Source organism: Ischnura elegans, chromosome 1 (assembly GCF_921293095.1).
Source record: "Ischnura elegans chromosome 1, ioIscEleg1.1, whole genome shotgun sequence".
Lineage (NCBI taxonomy): Eukaryota > Metazoa > Arthropoda > Insecta > Odonata > Coenagrionidae > Ischnura > Ischnura elegans.
Window position 1 is genome coordinate 146,195,608 of NC_060246.1, and position 24,197 is coordinate 146,219,804.

At 37.6% G+C, this 24,197-nt stretch overlaps 1 protein-coding gene across 1 annotated transcript in view; it reads left to right on the plus strand.

Moving 5' to 3' along the window:
- The first annotated feature begins 2,041 nt into the window (after positions 1 to 2,041).
- The window catches only part of LOC124171809 (signal recognition particle subunit SRP68), a 30,145-nt gene continuing 7,989 nt past the window's right edge, over positions 2,042 to 24,197 (plus strand). The window contains exons 1-8 of the mRNA XM_046551151.1: positions 2,042 to 2,180; positions 2,520 to 2,586; positions 4,165 to 4,278; positions 6,711 to 6,867; positions 8,388 to 8,509; positions 11,312 to 11,495; positions 11,680 to 11,928; positions 18,791 to 18,946. Coding sequence (XP_046407107.1) covers positions 2,081 to 2,180; positions 2,520 to 2,586; positions 4,165 to 4,278; positions 6,711 to 6,867; positions 8,388 to 8,509; positions 11,312 to 11,495; positions 11,680 to 11,928; positions 18,791 to 18,946 — 1,149 coding nt within the window. The 5' untranslated portion in view covers positions 2,042 to 2,080. The remainder of the gene's footprint in view (positions 2,181 to 2,519; positions 2,587 to 4,164; positions 4,279 to 6,710; positions 6,868 to 8,387; positions 8,510 to 11,311; positions 11,496 to 11,679; positions 11,929 to 18,790; positions 18,947 to 24,197) is intronic.

Below are 24,197 nucleotides of genomic sequence, written 5' to 3' on the forward strand. Positions count from 1 at the left end.
TAAGGAAGTGAGACATGGTTCCTTGTACCTATACACACGGAGCGCTGTAGAACGAATGTTTTTTTCGCTTGGCTTGTAAATTTTTCCAGAGTCGAACCGAGGTCGTCAGACTAAAAACCGCCCATGTTATCAAGTATACTATAATTTCCTATGACCTTGGGAGATTTCATGAATCTAATTTCATAAATAAAGGAATAAAACATGGTTCCTTGTACCTATGCACCCGGAGCGCTGAAGTAAGAAAATTTTTGTCGCGTGGGTTGACAATTTTTCTAGAGTCGAACCGAGGTCTTCAGTGTCAAAAACTGCCCGTGTTCGCAAGTATATTATAATTATCTATGACCATGGAAAATTTCATGTACCAGACTTCCTAAATAAGGAAGAAAGACATGGTGCCTTACAACCCATGCATCCAGAGCGCTGCAGTGCGAAATTTATTTTTCCCGTGAGTTGACAATTTTTCTAGAGTCGAACCGAGGTTTTCAGTGTCAAAAACTGCCCGTGTTCGCAAGTATATTATAATTATCTATGACCATGGAAAATTTCATGTACCAGACTTCCTAAATAAGGAAGAAAGACATGGTGCCTTACAACCCATGCATCCAGAGCGCTGCAGTGCGAAATTTATTTTTCCCGTGAGTTGACAATTTTTCTAGAGTCGAACCGTGGTCTTCAGTGTCAAAAACTGCCCGTGTTCGCAAGTATATTATAATCATCTATGACCATGGAAAATTTCATGTACCAGACTTCCTAAATAAGGAAGCAAGACATGGTGCCTTACAACCCATGCATCCAGAGCGCTGCAGTGCGAAATTTATTTTTCCCGTGAGTTGACAATTTTTCTAGAGTCGAACCGAGGTCTTCAGTGTCAAAAACTGCCCGTGTTCGCAAGTATATTATAATTATCTATGACCATGGAAAATTTCATGTACCAGACTTCCTAAATAAGGAAGAAAGACATGGTGCCTTACAACCCATGCATCCAGAGCGCTGCAGTGCGAAATTTATTTTTCCCGTGAGTTGACAATTTTTCTAGAGTCGAACCGAGGTCTTCAGTGTCAAAAACTGCCCGTGTTCGCAAGTATATTATAATCATCTATGACCATGGAAAATTTCATGTACCAGACTTCCTAAATAAGGAAGCAAGACATGGTGCCTTACAACCCATGCATCCAGAGCGCTGCAGTGCGAAATTTATTTTTCCCGTGAGTTGACAATTTTTCTAGAGTCGAACCGAGGTCTTCAGTGTCAAAAACTGCCCGTGTTCGCAAGTATATTATAATTATCTATGACCATGGAAAATTTCATGTACCAGACTTCCTAAATAAGGAAGAAAGACATGGTGCCTTACAACCCATGCATCCAGAGCGCTGCAGTGCGAAATTTATTTTTCCCGTGAGTTGACAATTTTTCTAGAGTCGAACCGAGGTCTTCAGTGTCAAAAACTGCCCGTGTTCGCAAGTATATTATAATCATCTATGACCATGGAAAATTTCATGTACCAGACTTCCTAAATAAGGAAGCAAGACATGGTGCCTTACAACCCATGCATCCAGAGCGCTGCAGTGCGAAATTTATTTTTCCCGTGATTTGACAATTTTTCTAGAGTCGAACCGAGGTCTTCAGTGTCAAAAACTGCCCGTGTTCGCAAGTATATTATAATCATCTATGACCATGGAAAATTTCATGTACCAGACTTCCTAAATAAGGAAGCAAGACATGGTGCCTTACAACTCATGCATCCAGAGCGCTGCAGTGCGAAATTTATTTTTCCCGTGATTTGACAATTTTTCTAGAGTCGAACCGTGGGCCATAGACTCAAAATACAGACGTATCATAAATTTCCATTTTATTAACTATTTATAAAAAAAATTTCATGTCCCTGCATCGATTACGTTGTGAGATAACCGTGTTCCCTTTTACCTATGTCTCCCATTTAAATGCACGTAAAATTTGAATTCCCGCCGCGCTTGAGAATCAAGATGGCGGATTACATTGGTCAAGTGCGTGACACGACCTGGCTTTTACCGACCTTGCATCCGCCCACATCAGCCGATTTTGTGGAGCACCTGCGGAAGAAATGGTTGAAGAAAATATTGAAAACGACAACAAAGAAAATGAAGTTGAAGGTGAATCCGAAACAACGGAAGAAGCTCCACAACAGAAATTTACATTTGAAAGTATCCTTTCTATTAACAGGGCCTTCATCAAATCGTTTTCATAATATTTACCAGCAGCCTCGTTCCATATGCCGTCATGTATTCTTTACATCCGCGAACTTTGTTACTTTAAAATTTGAAGAATTCGCCTCTGTGTTAAGATTGTTGTAGTGGTGTTTGTGTAGTAGTTACGGTGCTAAATAATTTTCTTTTTATCGCCGTAGAAATTGTTTGATGGACTTAAATATGGTCATTATAGTAAGACAAAATTGTGTTTTGGACTTCGTCAAATTTAAGATACATACCTAGTTTAAAGTGTAAATGGCTCTGAGATCAAATGCTTTCCTTAGCGAATTGTAGTTTTGAAAATTATTAAAGAAGCTCAGCAACAGCATGGGTTACGCCATGGTGACTATCAGAGATATAGGTAAGTTTTAAACAAATAAAGTAATATTTGTAGTATCATAGCTAATATATAATGTTCTCGGGGTATATTGGGAGAGCTTAGGTATTTTGGTAATAATCTTGCCAATGTTTGAATTTTCGAGACATTTTAACTTAAGTGGATTTGAATTAAGGATTAGAATTAGATAGGTTAGGTCAAATCACCTTTTGTGTTGTGAGATAGCATTCCCTATTGAGTGCATCACAGCATAGAGGAAGGAATAACCTGGTGTGGAAAATCCTGCCTAACAGATTTTGTTTTTTTCCTACTGAGTTTCTGGATGGAGTTTGAATGGAAAAATAAGTAAATTGCTCGTCCCAATTCCTCCTCCTTCTCTCTCCTTTCGATATGGTGCACAGGCTGCTGGAATAGGGTTTTTGATCCTAGTTCTGACGATTTGAGATTCCAAAGTGCAGCGTTCCATTCCCCCAGTTACTATGAATGCATGCAGTTTATACTGACTTTTGCAAGCCTACCATGGTCTAGGGGTTTTCAAAGCACATTGGGAAATCGAGTATTTGCTGATGATGCGTCAACTCAGGATTGGAAGGTGGTTTACAGCTCCGGAATGAAGAAGTCAGTCCTGGCTCTTCGTATGGGGGCTTATAGTGCTCTACAGGGCTCTATGTTACCTCTCATATTTAAGTTTCTTTCCAGGTTGTATCAGATTTAAATGAAAAGTATATAATCTCAGTATTAAAATTTTTTACCATAACATTTAATTAGTGGGAGGAAATTCTCAGTTTTTTTGTTGCATTTAGACTGCTGGAAAATCTCTGGAGTGCAAAATGAATTTAAAATGTGTAAGTCATTCCCCATGCTTCAATTCATCTCTATAGGTACGAAACTCACTTTCTGCCTTACGCAATTACATTATCCTTTTATTTGAATTGTGAAGAATTTTAGGAAAATGTACCTCAGATAGGGGAAAACGTAAAAATATGATCTTATGATTAATATTGTAGTCCTCCTTTTCTCCCAATTCCTTGCTAGTTTATTTAACCACTAAGTACAAATCTCTTATTTTTTCTCTCTCTCTACCACAAGGACAATTGAAAAGGAAATTGTGAATAAGCCCATTCAATAAAATGTTAAAGTAAAAAACTGGTTTTGATATAAATTTCTGTGTTGATTGAGTTGTTAGGGATCCTGAAAGTCATGCACGAGGCTCACATTACTTATTACTGGAGCATCTGGTGGGTTCATTCATCGATCACTTGGAGACTTTTTATTTGCAGTAATGCATCAAGAGGGGTTTTATCATATCATGCTGCTCCTTCTGATCCAGGCAAAATTCTAATAATAGCGCTTGTTTTTTGTGAATTAGTGGCTGTATGTTGAGAATTTTATACTCTTAAGAGTTTCCCAGTCCTTGCCAATATAAAAACCTAATCCATGATACCATGTAATATTGCAAGTATTATTATTGGATTTACTAGTAGTACCATGTTGCAGAGTAACTCTCACCATTTTCTGATTCATTTAAAGCTTCAATTTTGTGTGTTGCTGAATACTAGTGTTTCTTAACACCATATCTAAGCTCTTATGAAATTTTTCTAGGGGATATTGCTCAAGAAGAATAAGGAGATTGCGCAAAGTTCTAAAAGTGACTCAGGGGGATAAGCGGCACTTTAAGAAGAAAGAAATAACAGAAGCTATGGTGAAAGATGAAAGGTTTGTATGATTTTTGTGATGATTAATTTTTAATTACTGCTAAAGCATGCATTTCTAAGGCTTATATCACTTGTTAAATTTCCTATCTTGTATCCAACTTAATTTTCCTATCTAACTTTACTAATGTAGTTAAATCATCTTGGAATAGTATTAGTGACTAAACCGAGGCCTACTCCCATGAATTTCAATGGCGAAAATTTCACTGAGTCTGAGGTAATTGCTGACATGTTCAACTCTTACCTCTGTAACATTGCTTCGCAACTTGAAGCAAATATCTTCTCACCCATTACAAAACATAGTCACTTTGCACTTCATTCAATGTTCCTCTTTCTAACTGATTCTTCAGAGATTTTAAATACAATAAATTACTTTGATAACTCATATGTTCTACTGAGCTTGATGACATCCCCATAACCATGTTAAATGCTGCATCTAATGTCATTGCTACACCTTTGGTGGACATAGTAAACTTTCTACTCTTCAGGTCAGTTCCCATCAGATTTAAAACATTCCTTCGTTATCCCTGTTCTCAAGAAACTCTCAAAAGGCTCTTGTACTGAAGCTGATAAGTAGAGACCTACATCAATTTTATTTATTTTCTCAAAACTGTTTGATAAATTGTTCTACAAGTGAGTGCAGGATTATTTACCATAATGTAACTCACCTCATGTAAATGAGCATGGCTTTAAGACTGGCAAGTCCACAACCTCTTTCTGCTTTGAGCTGGTAAAGATTATCCTACATGGCCTTAACGATAAACTCCTTAATGTTGGATTCGACTGGAGAACCACTGTAGTGGGGGGGCAGGAATTAATTGTGGCTTGCCACAGTTTGTTTCCTGTTTTGAGGGCAGGCTGTTTTTGGTTGGTTTTGCACATTTTTTTGCCTGTAACTTTATCCAATGTTGATCTACAGTGCTTGTTAAATTTCCTATCTTGTATCCAACTTAATTTTCCTATCTAACTTTACTAATGTAGTTAAATCATCTTGGAATAGTATTAGTGACTAAACCGAGGCCTACTCCCATGAATTTCAATGGCGAAAATTTCACTGAGTCTAAAATGTGCGTGCAGAAATTCTGCGTCAAGCGCAAACATTTTCAAAAGCATGCATAGTGTCATGTGAGCACAACTTGATTCATGACATGCACCTGCAGGTGAGAATTTTTCATTTGCATTCAATGCTTCTGAACCACTTCGACTCAAGCCACAAATTATTTTCCTGCCACTAATGTGGTGAACGTCGGTCACCCAAGCATTTTTCTATCTTCTGTTGGAGGATGGCATTTTATTTTCGCATTCAGTGCAACCCGACCACCTTGACTCCAATTCATGAATTCACTTCCTGCCACTCTCTTGCCATCGTGGGTATGAGGCAGGGGGCTGCCAAGTTTATGTTCAACTCAGACAGATTAACATGCTACAAACTTATAGATTGATAAGGATTAAGTATCATTGATCCCGCCCGGCATTGAATCATGTCTTACCCAAGTGATTGACAACAAAGGGTATTTAATTATTGTAGCTCCTCGATCTAAAGTCCAGCTCCAAAACATAAACAAGGATAGTGCCTCAAGGATCCCTCCTTGGTACCGTGCTTTTCGTACTCTACATCATTGATCTCCCCATTCTCTCTTGTCTCACTTTAAATTATTTACGTTATTCTCATTCACTTCATTATGCTAAGGAGAAATTGTCCTTAATTCCATCATTGTTCCTTAGAAGAACTAATACAAGGCTCAATGATGAGTATTTACTTTGATCTCTTTCAATCAAGGCTCTAATCTCTTAGCAAAGTGAATGGTATACCGTGCGATTACATCAGAAGGCATGTCAGGTCACATCACTTCAAGCGATATTCCAGAATTTTTAATAAGCATTTAATAATGTCTGTGGAGTACTAGGAGAGTTTTGCCTTACATTTGGACTCGTGATAAAATTATCTGTTCAACAAGACTTAGTAGCATGATGAACAAATTTTATGCATGTTCCCAATTTTTCCTCCTGCCTGTAATCGATTGAATTTTTTAATCAGCTCTATGTTCCAGTCAAGTGGTACGACAATGTTTTGTGTAAACTGTGTTATTTTGTGAAAACCTGCTTTCAACTTCTTTATTCCTTTATTTATCATGGAAATGTTTTGACAAGTAAGCCTATCAACAACATAATAATTATTATTTTTTCTCATGCTGCTCTCTATATTTCATAATGAACAAATCCCAGGTTTATCAACTTTTCTGTACCAGAGTTTACTTTGTTGTTTTAAAAATATACATAGAACTATGCATTATTTCTTTTAAATTGTGTATTAATGTTTTACTCCTAATTCATTATAAATTTAATGTAAAAAGTATTGTGTCATGTTTGTACTTATGTTAGAATTTGCCCACCAAAAAGAGTGGAGCAGTTGTTTTAATTTTCATTGAATTTTAGGTTCCTGTACATACCATTAATGATGGCCGAACGAGCTTGGGCGTATGGTATGCAGCTGAGGCAGGAAGCTAACACTGAACCAAGAAAGCGTTTCCATCTCCTGAGTAGGCTTAAAAAAGCAGCTAAATATGCTCTTCAGTTGCAGATTCTAAGTGGAGTATGTTGGATCATTCATCAAATTTTTTAATGCTATTTCTGTGTCATCACACCACCTTTTCTTAGTACTATTGCTGCATACATTCTTATGGGTTATTTAACCTTTGTTCCTTTTTTCTGAGGTTTTCTTTTTTTCCGTGTGACTATAAAAAGACTTCAGTTGACCAGTTCCCTTTGCTTCTGCAGTTCTTACATCAATAAGACCAGGTTTGATCATGCTCGTATCTCCTCCCTTAATTTTGGGTGAACGGAGGTTTCGTAGTGCTTCCTGGGATGGCTTCACCAGCTCACAATCCTAAGAGCATCTAAAGCCTGAATCACACAATCATTTTTTTCATCATTTTCGAGTGATCACTCCAGCAATCACCCCAGTGATCACTTGGAAATGATAGTTACGCGCGATTATTTTTCGTGATCGCTCCAGAGATGAGGACTCCATCACTTTTTTCATCACTCAGCTCGCCACTGAAACTGTCGCTCGAAACCATTGTGTGGCGTCCATCTTGTCAACTGGCACCACCTCGGAATTTTAAGATCATATATAGCCACTTTGGAAGCATATTAATTCAAACGATGCCTCAAATAATTAACAAGTGCTTTGAGAGAATTTAAATTGACACACATTAATTCTCTAAAGTGGGTCATTGGGAATAATGTCCAACGATGAACGATGTGATCGATGCAACAAAATATCAATATTTTGTTTAATTTGCTATTATTACACTATATAATATGATTTAAACTCAAAAGTTTGGTGTGATAGTTCCAATTAATAACAATTAAATCTCTTGTATATTTGGTGAACACATTCCAACAAAAAGGAGCCGTTACATCATATTGACCCACCTATATTGCCACAACATTGCCTGACTTACATCAGCCAGGGGACAAACTCTTTAATATAGTCCATGAATGCCACACAATCCATTTTCTCCTGCATCGATATTTAAAGGACAGTGAACCCTCTGTGGTGACTAATTATAAACTTTAATTGCGAGTGTAACTGTATTTAAGAGTAATTCAGTGGAAGATTATTGAGCGTTTGTGCATTGGAGGTATTGATTACTTAAGTGTACTGTACAAGTGTTCGCAAGTACTTACAACTCGACTCAAGATCAAGGAGTACCATTTGCACATTACTACTGAAATGAAGCAATGAAAGCTAAATTTAGCTAATTTGATGGTTTTGTGTATTTTTACTAACCGAAGCTCCATTAAAATTATTCATACTACTTAGTTGTTACTGCTTCAAAGAAAATAAATTAATAACTGATTAATTACCTGGCTAGAGACCATTGTAGGGCTCATTACATTTTCGAAAAATTTACATGGTACTGGCCACCAAATGTCAATAGTAGTACTAATTTACCAGTTGCTAGTGGATTTCATGGGCACCTGGGGGAACTTGACAATTTAAACCTTGACCCCATCTATCAAAAACTAAAATTTTGAACTCGTAATATCATTGAGGAGAAATGTAATATTGAGCTAATTAACTAATCTCAGAACTTTTTTTCCTAGGGAGACATATGTGATGCCAGGGCTAAATTAGAAGTAGAAGCGTACACTGCTTGGATTAATGGTTCCCTTCACTTTGAGCTTCAACTATGGAAACCTGCCATGGAATTCTTAAAGAAGGCACAGTAAGTTCTTGTAAATACTCTTACTTTAAGCTGTTGTACTTAGCTTTGCTCCACTGAAAATGATTTTACTGAGATAAATTTGTAAATTAATCCTTTGCAAATTTCATATGTGCATGTAAACTTCTGCTATCGGTTATAGTAGGGACATCATATGGTGAAGTTTGCTCCAAATTTTCGGAGTACATCTATTACCTGGCTAGGAAATAAAGAGGAAATGATGCATCCGCCTTGTAAATTTCTGTAGCAAATATAGTTTTGTCCGTGTGGAATGCCTAATGGTGTTTTATTAAATATTTTTCTTCATTCGAATGCATAAGTCTATGATTTTTAAAGTAGTGTAGATGTTGTGGACAGTAATTGAAATAAACGCTATCAAAGTAAGAATACTGTGGAATAAGTTTGCCATGAGGTCCTTTGAGTAAATAGAAAGGTATCAGAGTGGAAGTAGAGTGCATACAATGAAAGCTTGTTTTAGTGAGGGCAGCATATAGCAAGAATTGTGTTATAATGAGTGATTGGAGTATAACGTCATAAGGTTGTTGATTTACATATGTACAAAAACATGGATATAGAGAGGTGAAGAAGTCCCTGCCATGATTTGGGCTCCCAATTATGAGGTATATCTCTACTGAGTGGTGCAGAACTAGTTTGGTTTAGCATTTATATTTATTAGCCGATATACGAGAGATAGCCGATGCACTGTCAATTGACCCTATAATAAGCGTGTTAAAAAATTCGTTTTTACGAGACCCTTTCGGTGTTGGCTCTCGCCATAGCGAGGGTTTCACCGCCGGAAGACTTTCATCAAGACTCCTTAACCTCTGTAATTGCTAGCGATCTGCTAGAAATGAAGTTAATGGAGTGCTCAGTCTCAAATTTATGTGGTAAACTGTTGTTCGATAAATATAATGATTGACGAAAGAATGCTTTGCATGATTTTTATTCAGTGCGGCGCTTATAAATTGTTTGAATAGTTAGTAGTTATTTGAGTAAGGAAATTTAGTGATGCAAAAAAACATCGCCTTTCGTCTGGATTTATGCTTACGTTTATCGGATAGATGTTTATCTGTCGCCGCACCACTCCTGTTCCTGTATATCTGTTCGCAACAGGTATATTGGCTATTATTTTCTCCACCTCCGGTAAAGCGACAATTCGCTATAGCGAGTGTTTATTAGTGCACCGTGGGGTGTCGTTATATCGAGGTTGCACTGTATTCTCTTGTTAAAACGTAAACTTGTAACTCTCATTTTACACATGTTAATTGTATTTATTTCCCCAAATCTTCCTTGTTTATATATTCGTAGAAATTCACTGCCACGCAATGGCCAATAACATTACTTGTCATGCGTTCTGAGTAGCCGACCTACAAAAGTAATTTATCTCGTCTCATTTACTGAATATTGTTAGTTAATTTAGATCATTAATTAAGTTTGGAGCTAGTGGAAAAGAGTTATTTTTTTTAACAATACGGTTTTAGATGTATTTTTTGCTGTCTTAGGTTATTGGGCAAAATGACTTCCTTGTAAAGGGTCCAGTTTAAAGCAGGGACCTGGAGCAGCATGGGAGCGGAGTGAATTTTCATTGTTGCTCTGGGGTGCTCCGCCCCGGCCGGAGCACCCCAGGTCAGAGCAATGTCGGAGCGGAGCACTCGGGTGGAGCGGTGTGTCGGAGCTCCCCGGAGCGGAGCGAATTGCTATGATTCTGCTCCACTCCGGTATTTCGAAGTTTCTATGAGGTTGACTTTGTTCCAGAAATTCTATTGCCACTTGAAAGAGCGTATTTTCCAATAGGCATTTCCCATAATTAATCGCATATAATATAATGGAGGATTACTTGCATGTAATTGTAATGCGAGATTTAATTGCAATTCACCTCGTGTTTATATGCTTATCGTGTTTTTATGTTTATATTTGGAATATGTCACTTTATAAAGAAATATTGGATTCTTAGCTTAATAATGACCCTCTAAAAGTGTACCGATTTTCGTCTATATGTCCATAACCATTTCAACAATAATGGTGAAGATTTAATTTTTAGATTAAAAAATAAATGATGCATTACTGTCCGCTGTGTATCAAATGCAAAATATACGTTTAAACGTGTTTCATGTCTTTCAACATTTAAAATTTCACGGCAATTCGCCAAATGCGACTTATATCTTTCAAAGAGGTGTATAATGTGGATTTTTCCCGCCCGTAACAAGTATTCTTTATAGAAGGAAGTACGGGAAGTTAAACAAGGAGGTTTCACTTAAAGACTGAGTGCTGAGAAAAAGAATAGAAATATCAAATTTAAAAATAGGTGGTGCTCAGTAGGACCTCTTGATTACAAAGCATGTTTCAGAAATTCGGAAAAAAATTATCGGCTTAGGGTAGAATATATTTTTTAATTGAAGTATATATTGTAAAATTCCATGAAAATTATTCCTTGCACCCAACAAATGGGCCAGGCCCTATCCTTAGCATTTTTAATTTACACGACGGCATCGTTTAAAAACACAATTCCGACCAATTATCGTGATTAGTACCTACTATCGGCACAAAAAAGGTAGAACTGAAAGGTATGTTGAACTTTCACGGGCAATTTCCAGGTAATGCACTCAGCCAAAATGGCGATTTTCATATTTGTGGTTTAAGTAAGAGGAACAATATCAACATTTCCTCACAAGAAAAGTTTGGAAATATTTTTTCTATGTTGCGAAGGTAACTTCACTATTCATGAACTATTCTACACCTCGAAAGTTGAAATCTACCTTTCGGCTGATTACCAATAAGCAGTGCAATGTTTTTTCTTCTTTAAAGGATGGTGTATGAAAAGTTAGCCTCAGCTCTTGGGGAAGAAGACCAAGTTTTATATAAAGAGAGAGTTGAAGAACTCTCCCCAAGTCTTAGATACTGTGCTTACAACATTGGAGATGAAAGTGCCATTGATGATCTCCTGCATATGAGAGGACACGGTCAAGGTGGTCTCCTGGCAAATTTGGATGTATGTTGCTTCAACATCTTATTATTTTGAGAAGGATTTAATTTTACAAAATTTGTTGTCGATTAGCATTTTTTAGTATTGCTATATCTTCTCCAAAAATTGCTCACATGAATAAAAATCATTGTCATTTGGTTGTTCTATTACTGTATAAGAGGGTAATAAAATTCTTCCTTCATCTCTGCAGATGCTTTTGACTCAGACTTTAGAAAAGCGAGCTACAGTCCTAGAAGAGGTTGAATGGAGGGGGCGCAAAGTAGCTGTGCGTCCTGAGAGAGTGCGGCTGTTTTTAATGTCTGAGAGAGAACTTGGGGAAGCTTTGGCTCACTGCCCTGCTGGTGATAATGCCCAAAAAATTTCCTTACTGGAGGCCCATTTAATGGAATGTAAGGATGCTGTACAATCTGTCCGAGAAGAATTGAAGTCCTCTGATCCAGTATGTATATCTTGATGGTATTATTATGTTTAATTGGTATGTAATAACTTGTATAGCGATCGCCTTGTGAATGATTTCAGAATGCCCACAGACCCTTGAAATTTGGTAATTATTCTCGTAAATTTAGGATTAGGAAATGTTAGTGGATTAAAAGAAAATTTCTGATTAATGTTTAGAATTTTAAGAATCGTTATTTCAATACAGTAAACTCTTGATTATACGAAGCAGGATATTACGAAGTTTTCGATGATGCGAAATGAAATTGTGGTCCCGGCAAAAAGCCTTTGGTAAATACATGGAGCTTTTCAATAATATGAAGGTTTGATACTACAAAATGTTTTGAAATTACAAACTCCGGGCTTGGTCTCCAGGAGCAAATGGCATTCGTTTATTCGAAGTGCAGCGAAAAATTTGTCAGCAAAATTAGTTATTCAGGTGGAAGCATCAAAACACCACAAGCTTCTGACTGTGGTGCATCAAAGTGTGAAATCTTAAATGATAGTGCAACTTTAGAGGGAAAGGGTTCGCCTAAAAACTTTCGGCAGGAATTGAGGAGAAATAGGAGTTAAGTAAAAATATTGTGGCTGACACAATTTCCCTGTCAGTCTGAAATTATGACCTTTATTTTTTGGTTTTGCTAACCCACTTGAAATACATCATGTTTTGGGCTGATTATTTTCTTAATGTCATGTAGATTTAAAATTTTGGTTTCTTTTGTGAACTCTTGAAAATTATACCTCAATATCTTGCCCTTCTTTAGTTTTCGGGTTTCATTCTTCACCGCATTGAAAATTATCCAGTGTAACGCTGATATAGAAAAAAGATTTTTTAGTTTTAGCTAAGAAATAGGCGCTAGAAATAGGGGTGCCATAAACGGAAATAAATATTAGCGTGGAAGGGAGAAAGAAAAAACTAAATAATGATCGAATTAAATGCTTCTCGGGTGTTTGTCCGGGTAATGCGCTCCATCCACCTCCAAGCTGACGATTCAATCAAAGATACTTCGAAGAATTGAAGAACCTGATGAAGACATCTAACGTTGTTATCATGGTCGTAAATTTGTGAATAAATATATATTTGTAAGCACAAAGTTCTTCTTTTTTTTAAACTAAGATCCTTCGTCATCAATGCCGTCAATACCTACCGGGTGTTAGGTGCTGTGATTATAAAATTATGTATCTCTCTTCTTCTCTGCTGACTTTCAATAAAAATTAGTAATTTGTTTTTCCTTTCCATGCTACGTACTACAGTGCAACCTCGATATAACGACACCCCACGGTGAACTAATAAACACTCGCTATAGCGAATTGTCGCTTTACCGGAGGTGGAGCAAATGATAGCCAATATACCTGTTGCGAACAGATATATACAGGAACAGGAGTGGTGCGGCGACAGATAAACATCTATCCGATAAACGTAAGCATAAATCCAGACGAAAGGCGATATTTTTTTTGCATCACTAAATTTCCTTACTCAAATAACGACTAACTATTCAAACAATTTATAAGCGCAGCACTGAATAAAAATCATGCAAAGCATTGTTTCGTCAATCATTATATTTATCGAACGACAGTTTACCACATAAATTTGAGACTGAGCACTCCATTAACTTCATTTCTAACAGATCGCTAGCAATTACAGAGGTTAAGGAGTCTTGATGAAAGTCTTCCGGCGGTGAAACCCTCGCTATGGCGAGAGCCAACACCGAAAGGGTCTCGTAAAAACGAATTTTTTAACACGCTTATTATAGGGTCAATTGACGGTGCATCGGCTATCTCTCGTAATAGCGGGGGTGTCGCTATAGCCCGTACTCGCTTTAACGAGGTTCCACTGTACTTATTTTACGATTATGGCACGACTCATTTTTAGTGCTAACGCAAAAAAGCTTTTCTCTGTATTAATGATACTTTGTATACTTTTCAATACGATGGAGAAAGACACACGAAAACTAAATGAGATCAAGCTTAGGTACATGTTTTGGGGTATCATTTTTGGTAATTCACACAAGTGAACTAATACTTCACCTAAATATGCTGAGAAATGAAAAAATGTGTGTTGTACGAAAAAAATGAATGTGGATAATAGTTTCTCTCTTTATTTCCCCGATAATGGAAGATACTTCTCCAGCTTTTCTCCGATAGGAACCTTGCTCCTGTCGGCATAAAAGAAGAAAGACTTATTATATAAACATGGCACCTCACTCCCATCGTAAATGGCCGTGATGAAGAATTAAAAGTCTTCCATTTTAACGTCTGCAAAGATGATGGAGCACGGCAACCGGACGGAGGCCCCGAAAGAATTGACTTCAAATATTCGCTGGTAGAAAATCATATCCTACGCAATTTATGATTGTAACTAAATCATAATGAAAATAACTAATTTAAAAATCGTACATACTCCTGATGATGCAGAAGAATCTACAAATATTAACATACGAAGGTTATTTTGGAAATGGGCTATAAGCCTCTTTTTTTTCTTGTCACTGAGCGATAGAGGGCATCTAATGGCAGTTAGACCGGCTGCCGTTAAAATTTCGTAGGCATTGGAAACAAATATCTATCTTATGCGTAGATAATAGTTGCTATTCGCTATTGACCACAAAATTCTCCGATTAAATTCTTGTACAAAAATTTTCAAGATGTTATTTGATTACATTTTCTAAAATGGACGGGAATTTATTTAGTGATAAGATCGTTGATATTCAACTTGAAAGAATTGGAAGTTTAGGGTCTTATGGTTTTTGAACGGTCTTTCACAGCATAAAATCAACAAGAAAGACCTTTTTTTTAATGCCATCTTAAATAGCCACCGAAAACGTTAAACAAGGCCAATAAACACAGAATAAGGGCAGTGGGAACAAAACCAAAAATTTTTTCGCGACTTAATAAAAATGTTTGAAATTACGAAACTTGTATTACGTAGTGCCTATTTTCCGGTCCTACTGACTTCGTATAATCGAGAGTTTACTGTATATAATTTTTTTATATTTCATGATTTAGGAATGATTCAAGAAATGACATTATGAACTAAGACATTTTTTTGTAAATACAGTGAGTCCTCGTTCTACGTCACCCCGTTTAGCGTCATTTCGCGATAACGTCACGAAAATTTTGAGACCGTCATTCGTTTATCGCACCTTTGCTTCGCGATAACGTCAGGTCTGGTCAGGTCTTTTAAATTTCGCGCGAGAAAAAATGCGAAGCGGCGGGCATTGCAGGTTGTTCGTTTTGTGGGCGGTAATACAGTAAGTCTAAACGAAGTGTAAAACGGTGTGTTTATTGTCAATTTCGATTACATTTATAGCAAATTTTCTGCTAAATGAATTCTTAGGTAGGTGCGCAAATGTTAAGTGCGTAAATGTCAAGTAAAGTCAATGGTTTTCTGGAACCTGAAAAGTGATTTCTAGGAATTTTTCCGTGTAGAACTCGGAGTAGTTGTCGTCACTTTTTCGCCGTTGTAACACCTATTTTTGAGTGGTTTGTTTTGGTTTTTGGTGTGACGTAATACAAGCAATAATAAGCAGCAGAGGTGGAGTGAGGTAATTGTTGGGATTGTTGACGGCGCAAGAGGAAGTGAAAAGAGGGGACTCGGATTGTGATAGTTATGGCGGACGGGTGTTTCCCTGCTCCCGTGTATGTATTATTTAAAGTGAAATAAAATGTTTGAAAGTAACGTGAAAACGAAGTGAAATTAATTGAAACGTTACATTTTGGCGCCGCAACGTGTAGGGCACGACTTCTCGAGAGGATCGAGACCACGGAACGCCTGAGGAACGCGTCGCGTCGTAGAGAGCGGGAATTCAAGATGGCAGGAGTGAAAAAATTTTACGAACTGAAAAAGGTGGATTTACAAAGTTTGTTGAGGGATCGGGGATCGACGACCCAAGGGGCAAAATTTGAGCTGCAGGAGCGTTTAAAACCGCTTTTGATAAAAGAAGGGGTAGATATAGACACACATGAGTTTGAGATGGAGACGCAGGACCAAGGATACAGTGACCTACGGGTGCTACTAAGACAGATGCTAGAAGAACAGAAGAGTCAAGATAGAAAATGGGAAAAAGAACGGGAGAGTCGAGATAGAAAATGGGAAGAAGAACGGGAGAGTCGAGATAGAAAATGGGAAGCAGAACTGGAGAGGCGAGATATCAAACAAGAAGAAAGAGACAAAAAGTTGGAGGAGACAATAAAAAGCATCAACGAAGGGCTAGCGGCGTTTCGGCGAGAATGTAAGGAAAAACAAGTGGAGGAAGTGCCCGGGAAGATGGCGGACGGACAACAATCCACCACAAAGGCAGCTGGGCTAGATGAGGAAGCAGTCCAACGCATCGTGCGTGAGAAAGACACGAGACCCAGCGTCACAATGGCATCCGCGGTACAGTTGAAGGTCCCGACGTTCGATGGGAGGCATACATCAGGACCCCATGAGGAGTGTACGTGGAGGACATCGGGAGGCGCGTTCCAGCACAACCAGCAGCACGGATGGGACTCGAGGAAGTCGCAGCAGCAGGAGTGGCAGGCGTCGAGCCAGCAGAGAGAGGGACGACGAGACAATGACTTTCTCGGCGATGGATACTTTCACCGGCCGGGCGAGAGATCAGCTGATCAGCGGCCTGCACTAAACAATGTAGCGGAGGCGCGCCAACCGGAGCGACAGCACCTTGTCAATTCCATGATGGCGGAAGGAAGCAGTCACATAACCGAGCTTGGATCGGCAGGAGAAGGTGACTCTGAGAGGATCGCGAGAATATTTAGGATACGTGAAGGTAACGTAAGAAGGGACGAAGGTCGGGAGGAGAGAAGAAGGAGGAAGGAGAAAAGGAGGAGAGTAAAATTTAAAATGGGGCAATTAGATAGGTGGCGAGAGTGGTTACACCCTGGAGAGACGGTGGAAGGGTGATGTGACAGGAGAAAAGTGAGGGTAAATTACATGTGTAATAATTTGATATGGGTGATTGCAGGAGTGTTTGTTGATTGTTTATTAAGTGCATGGTTGGTATTTATATGCTTGGAATGAATGATGACAGTGATGAATGAATGAGTAAAGTGAACGGAGAAGGGGAGTGATAAGTAAGAGAAGTGTGACAGATGGAATAATGAAATGCCGGTATGTGAAGTGGAGTGAACTGTGTTTGTGTGATGGAAAGGGGGAAGTTCAAAACTGAAGGCGTTGGGGCCGCGCCTGTAACCCATAATACTTTGTTTTTGAAGGCTTTGAAAAAGAAAATTGCATGTCATTCCATTTTCTTTTCCAATGGGGCAAATGTAACACGTATTTTTGAGTGGTTTGTTTTGGTTTTTGGTGTGACGTAATACAAGCAATAATAAGCAGCAGAGGTGGAGTGAGGTAATTGTTGGGATTGTTGACGGCGCAAGAGGAAGTGAAAAGAGGGGACTCGGATTGTGATAGTTATGGCGGACGGGTGTTTCCCTGCTCCCGTGTATGTATTATTTAAAGTGAAATAAAATGTTTGAAAGTAACGTGAAAACGAAGTGAAATTAATTGAAACGTTACACCGTGCTCTCAATAATCTTGGTTCCTGAAACTGCGACAATGTTTCAGCGATGATGATGCCGAGGTGACCACCATAGTGAAGCCGAAAAGCAAATGCGGGAAGATACAGAAATAGAGAAGGATGTACGTCGCTGCTGGTTATGCCGTCGATGAAGACAGGGACTCGTATTTATGCCATAGTTTGGCATTCCCATCGTAAAAAATGGCCCAACTATGATACGCTAAAATTTTTTCGCATAGGAATTGTGAGGTCTAGGAGCCGATATTCACTTTTTACATTGTTTCTTATGGGATATTGTGCTTCGATTAACGTCATTTCGTTTATCGTCACATTTTTCAGGAATGGTAAGTGACGTTAAACGAGGACTCACTGTAGGTGAATTAATGATATTTTTATTTTTGTTACCTGGATAGGCCCTATCACTGTAGATACACTATGTGACAGCAATATAAGATTCTTATTCTCATTTTTTATGTCATTATATATGTATTTTCTTTATTATTTAAAAACTTTCATAAGAAATCTCTATTGCCAAAGTACATCTGTTAAGTCTCTTAAGTTTTGTACTCTCATTGTGAGAATATGGTTCTGCAGCTATTGGCTTAATTTTTCATTTTTACTTACAGATTTACATTGTTTGAATTTAGCACATGTAAATTTACCATTGATCGTGGAAAAAGCACTTGTTGTCATTATTTTGTTTGCCTTTTTCATCTGTTAGGTTTTAGTATTATATTCCCAGCAGAGCATCGTGTGACTGCTTGAGCATACTTTTGCCTTCAACCCTCTGTCTTAAAAATCTAATGTATAACTTAGACCCAATGAAACTTCATTTGCTTTGGCTTGTTTTGCTTATTTAATTTTTTTATATTCCACATGTAAGATATCTTGTATTTTTTTTGTGAGAAAAGCCAGATTTAACTCAAAAATTTTTTCGTAATTGGCATATTTTCATGAAAAAACTAGAAAATTTTATCTTGAAGATAAAAAAATGCTCTGGAAAACTAATGTTTTCCTTGAATTTTATTTTTAATGTATTTTTAGGCTATAGTTTTTTTGGGAGTGTTGTGTTAGAATCTCTTTCATGATGATGGCTGTAAGTGTAAGGCAGCAACTATGCAACAAATCTTGCGATAAATGTGACAATTAGGGACTACTAGAGTTAAGTTTTTAATGGGTATTTGATTGGATAAAATTCTTTTTCTTTAGTTTTTATAAGGGAACCAAATTAATTGTGAGCCTAAAACTGTTTCATCTGGTCTAAGCCTGCTTTCTTGCCACTTAATCTGGTTAAATTTAATGGCTTCATCTATTCATTTTTTAACCTTTATTTTGATTTTTTTCTTCCAGAATTTTAAGACACGAGGTCAAACTGGATCAGGTCCAGTCTCTTCCATGCAGTACTTCCATTCCTATCTGATGTATATTCGTCTTACAAGGACCATTCAGCGAAACTTGTTGATGGCTGATTCTGTCAAGGAGGTTTTGAAAACAGAGAAACCTGAGGTTTGTGTCCCTTAGTCCTATTATAAGGTTAAATGCTTTTTTATACCTAAAAAAAAAAGTTAAATTCATTTGCTGAGGTGCTTGCTAAACCAGGTTTTACCAAAAGCTTAATGTTTTTTGGATTTTGGCAGCTAAACCAAAAATTATTGGTGAGAAAAAAATAGTTTTGGATTGAGTAATTCACTCTATTGAGTCGGAATTACCTATTATGAGAAAAAAGTATTAGAGTTGCTAAGTCAGTAAAAGTTTGGTATGAAATGCTGGGGAAGTGCAAGTTTGCACATTAAAAGGTTAGTTAAACTGAAATTCTCCATCCGTTAGTAGTAACAATTTAACTTTCTGTTTATATTTTGATAAAGGAAGTTCTTTACCATGTCCAATGCAACATACAGTATGCCATTGGAAATAAAAATATGGGCGGATGTCAATGGTATCCAGAAGTTTGGTATGCAGAGAAGAGGCCGTGGCTTCAAAAACAGATGAAGTTGTTCTTTGTTAGCATGGTTAAACTTTAGATATTTTGAAAATGAACTTAATTAGAGATCAGAATGTGAGATTTAAGTTATGAGTGGCACCAAGGAATTTTCTTAGTTGTTGAATTCTAATTTACACAATTCTTTTGAATTACAAGTCTTTTTTCATGCCTTCCCCTTTCTCGCCCGCTGACCTTTTTCAGCTCACCCGCTTCAAAGTTCCCTGATTCTGGAGGTCAACTGCTATATGAGTCACCTATTACCCCAGAAGGTGTCTAACAATGACTTTCGGCAATTGGTATCATGCTTTTATTACATTGAAATATTAGTAATGTGCACGTAATTCAAAAAAGAGTGAGACCAAAATTGGCGTATTTCTTAGTTTATTTAAGAATTTTAAGCAAGGAAATACATAGTTGGGAAAATGCAATGGAGACTTAGATTTTTTGGCGAAACTCGATATATTTGCGGCTGATCTTCTTGGCAGTTGATGCAGCATTTTTTCCGAAAACAGGACATCAGGTTACAATTTTCGAGTTATACTATGTATAAGTCTCACTAGTCAGAGTTACTGGCGATATCTTTTCCGGATACTTTATTTCTCCCTACTAGCAATTCGAATTCATCTGCTCATCTGGCACTGCGCTAATTAGAAAAGAATGTGTAAGTTGCCTTTTCTGTAGGACAAAAAATTTCATGGTGCAGTCATATGTTTATACTTCACCCTCAGCAGTATGATCTGCGTAAGATGTACGCTATAGCATCAGTTCTGAACTTCACCTCGCATGAGTGGTTCCATACTTTCCAGGGTGGGTTGACTTCAAACCAGAGAATGTTTTCCATGTGTGTTTAATAAATTCGGGTTTCATTTTCGTTAATTTTATTTTTATTCATCTTCACACCAGTGCCCCTCCGAAGGGAGTATTGAGAACTTTAAGAGATGGACTGAAAATGATTAAAGATGAAGAAAAGAATTCAGGCTAGAAGCGCGTGAATGTTGCAGAATGCCTCGGGTTGTCCGCTAGCACATGACGTTAGGGGTAGGGGTAGAGCGAGCTACCTGTGGAAACAAGAAGTGAGATGAAGCCGAGGATAGGGTGGGCGTGCCACTGAGGATTAACGCTAAATTGTTCACGCTTTACACATTGCCTCAATTTTATTTGTTAGAAAGGAACATTTCAAATAATAAACTATTTTTGGCCTTCGTGATCCACCTCACAACCAATCACTGCATCGGCGAAAGCGGTTGATTTAGGCATAACATGCACATTGCTCTTGTAAATATGTGTTCTTGAAATGGCATTTGATGGATAAGAATTTTTACATGAGACAGAAATCCATAAAGCAGTGTAAATGATGAGTGGAGTGCAAACATTTTTTAGCGAGGTGGCGTGTTCCTTGAGGATATTTAAGAGAGATATTAGTTGAATCAACAATATGACCAAAGTGTTTCGATAAAGTACTAGTATTCCTGTAATTAGCTAAAATCTTGTTTGAATCCTTTAATGAATATCATAATTACTTGCCAAAATCGTGTTTCCTGGGACATAGAAAACCTAGCCAAACATTCCCGCATTGATCGTTTTCCCGCATTCTTTGTTTTTTTCATCCATCCCCCTGAAAAACAATGGAAAGAGGTTTATTTTATTTATGCATAGGAATGTAGTTCGATCAAGATATCGTCAGCTATTGCCTTGTAGGAAAATCACAATTATAACCAAGATGGTAAAATAACAATTAACCTTAGGTTAGCAAACGAGGGCTCAGCACCGCCAAGTGGTCAACTGTAAAAAAAATTGTAAAAGGAGAATTACTGTGCTGATAGTGGAAATCCTCTTTTTAGTGACCAATCATAGTGAATCTTCAATATCACTCATTCATACTCTCCAAAATTCTGTATGATTTCAAACACATCATTTCAGCAAAACTGTGATTCACTACTTCCAATCCCTTAAATTTGTTTAAACGAATGGCTTAACTTAGATATGGGTTACCCTCATGGGCTATGTACTATGCGAGCACAATTAAAAATTGTTATTTCCTACACCAGATCCTTTGAGTCTCATGGCAATGATTAAAAGCTCCTATATATATACAACAGACTCATATGTCAAAAATAATATTCCACTCCAAATTTTGCGGCACAGCACATGCATCCTCGCTCATCCATTCCTATTTGGTGCTTTTATCATAGGTATGTAAACCACCCAGGGTTATTATTTTAGGAGGAACTGAAGATCTTGTACATAAATTAAAATATTTATATCATCGCAATCGCTCTACAGAAAACCCTCAGACTACAGTACGGCAGGCGAGAGCTACTGTCCGATGACAGCAAAAAAGGAGGGGCATAGATCCCTCCGCCTGCAGGGATTGCAGCCAATCACTGCCCCCAAAATGCACCCCACATCCTTGCCTAATCATACAACGTTGTCACATGCATATGTAGCAAAGAAAAAAGCCTTAAAAACCAAAACAAGCCCTTCCTTCGAATCACCAAAACAAGGGATTGATCCTTTGGGTCCTTCAAGGTCGTGGTCCATTCCGGCTCCTTTCTTCACAGAAGCATTTTGTTTACATGTAACTTAGGCATTTCATTTTCTTACCTGGCAACCTTACCCCCTACCTTGAACTAGGCCCTTCTTGCTGTCATCAGATAAATCTCGGTGGCCGGATTATATAGAGGGGTGAACTCAATGCACTCGATCCTTTGAGCACGTTACAAGGCAGAGGGCTGATGGGGCCTCAGCATTCAGCAGAAGAGAGCAATTGAAAAGCTTCTATCATCCCGTTGACTGGTTTCGGCCCATCACACGACAACAGAGAGTTGGGGTGTGGGTAAGGGGTGGAGTTTACTTGCTAGGAGGGGCAGAGTATACTCAGTCTCAGGGGCGTAGTAGTGTCAGGTGGTTTGTGAGAGTGCATTATGTCCGTGAAGCATAAATATTTGGGCCTTAACACAAAAATTAAAAATATAGACGAGTGCGAAAGTAGCTGGACTTTAAAGACTGATATCGGGAGGCTTTTTGGTATCTCATCATTTACGTTGTTCACAGTAATAAGGAATACAGATTAATGTGTGCAGCAGTGGCCAAACTAGGAACTCCTAGCAGCCAAAAATATTTGCGGCAACAGGAACATCCACAAATGGAATCTGCACTATTTAAGTGGTTTTGTCAACTAAGGTCTACAGGACTGCCTATAAGTGCTGAGATTAATTTTCCAATGGGGAGAAATATCTTCGTCCACTGAATCATGCTGTATTTCAGTGAAACTTTCGGCCAATTTTCCAAACTGACTGACATATTGGTTAAACATTAGAAAACTTGAAAAAACTGATATTGTCGCCATGATGTACATATTTGCTAAATTATCCAAAAACTTCTACCCATACCAAACTTATTGATTCAGATCAGTTACGCTGTTTTCACAGCTTTCTTCAGGGATCAAAAAAATACAAGAACGGGAATAAAAGCACTAAAACTGGGGGAATTAATATTTTATAAAATTGAAAATCCCGTTTCTTTTTTTAAATATGTTGATACTCAACTAGATTGTGCCTGATAATGGCTCTTAAGCTGTTTAACTTCATTAAATACCGCAGAAACAAAAGAAAAACTATACAAACAATTATGAGACTTAGGTGGGTTTATTCAACACCTTCGGATACAACGAGCACTCGGTTTTGCAAGTAATCTCCAAGTGATTATGAGCACCCATGAAACTGGTCTTCACTGTACTAAGTGAGTCACCTACTTGGGCTCAAAGATGTCTGAATGGCTTTCAGTAATGGAGTATATGCACGTTTTTTGGAAGTGATCTTAAAAAAAAAATTAAACTTCAATTAGGCTAAATTCCGAGTCTGAGAATAGAGAGGTACTTTTTAAGTGAGATATTCATTATTAAAATTTGCAAAATTAATGATGCGCTGAAACACCAGTCGGCCATATTCTCAAGGCTGTGACGTCATTTTGTTCGATGTATTCTCAGGCATACCTTGTTCTTTAGGGTGAGCCCCTCTATAGCGTGTACTGAGTTTGGAAAGAAGCCATGGAATGGCTTATGAACTAGATTAAAAGTGTGTACATGCCATCATCTACATCCTTTAATTCATTTATTTCTCGGTTACACTGACGACAAGACTCTATCAACTTTTCTACCTTGAACTACGTAATCATATTTCTTACTCCTCTGTTCTCGCATTTGCGTTCGTTTGCAGATTTATAGTGACATTTAAATTAAGAGTCACTTAAACAGTGATGATCCTTGAAATAAGTGACTTAATTCGTGAAAACTAAGTCACTAATTAGTAACTAACTAACTTAGTAACAGTACCCGTACTACTAGATAAAAAACAGAAAATTAATTTTCGATAAAAAGTGATAGTTTGGATATTCAAAATGTTTGTAATTTAATTCCAAACACAGTGATGCTAATATTTTCCAAATAAGATGTGAAATAAGCTCATATTACGTATCACAAGTCGGGACTACTTTTTGGAAATGCACCGCGCGCTGGGATTCCTCGGTTAATGGATAGTCATAACAAGACAGTTGTACCTTGAAAACCTATAAACTTATGCTGTGAAGAAATGTAAAATGAACCAATTTTTAAATTGTGCTAACAAATGCTTCGAGAAGCATATTGAAACCGAATGAATGAAAAGTAATCGTCTGATCTAACTATCAAACATTTAAATTCCAGCCCGAGAGATTTCCATCATGCATCTGGACCAATTTTTCAATAACATTATTTTTAGATTTACCTCTCAAATGCTA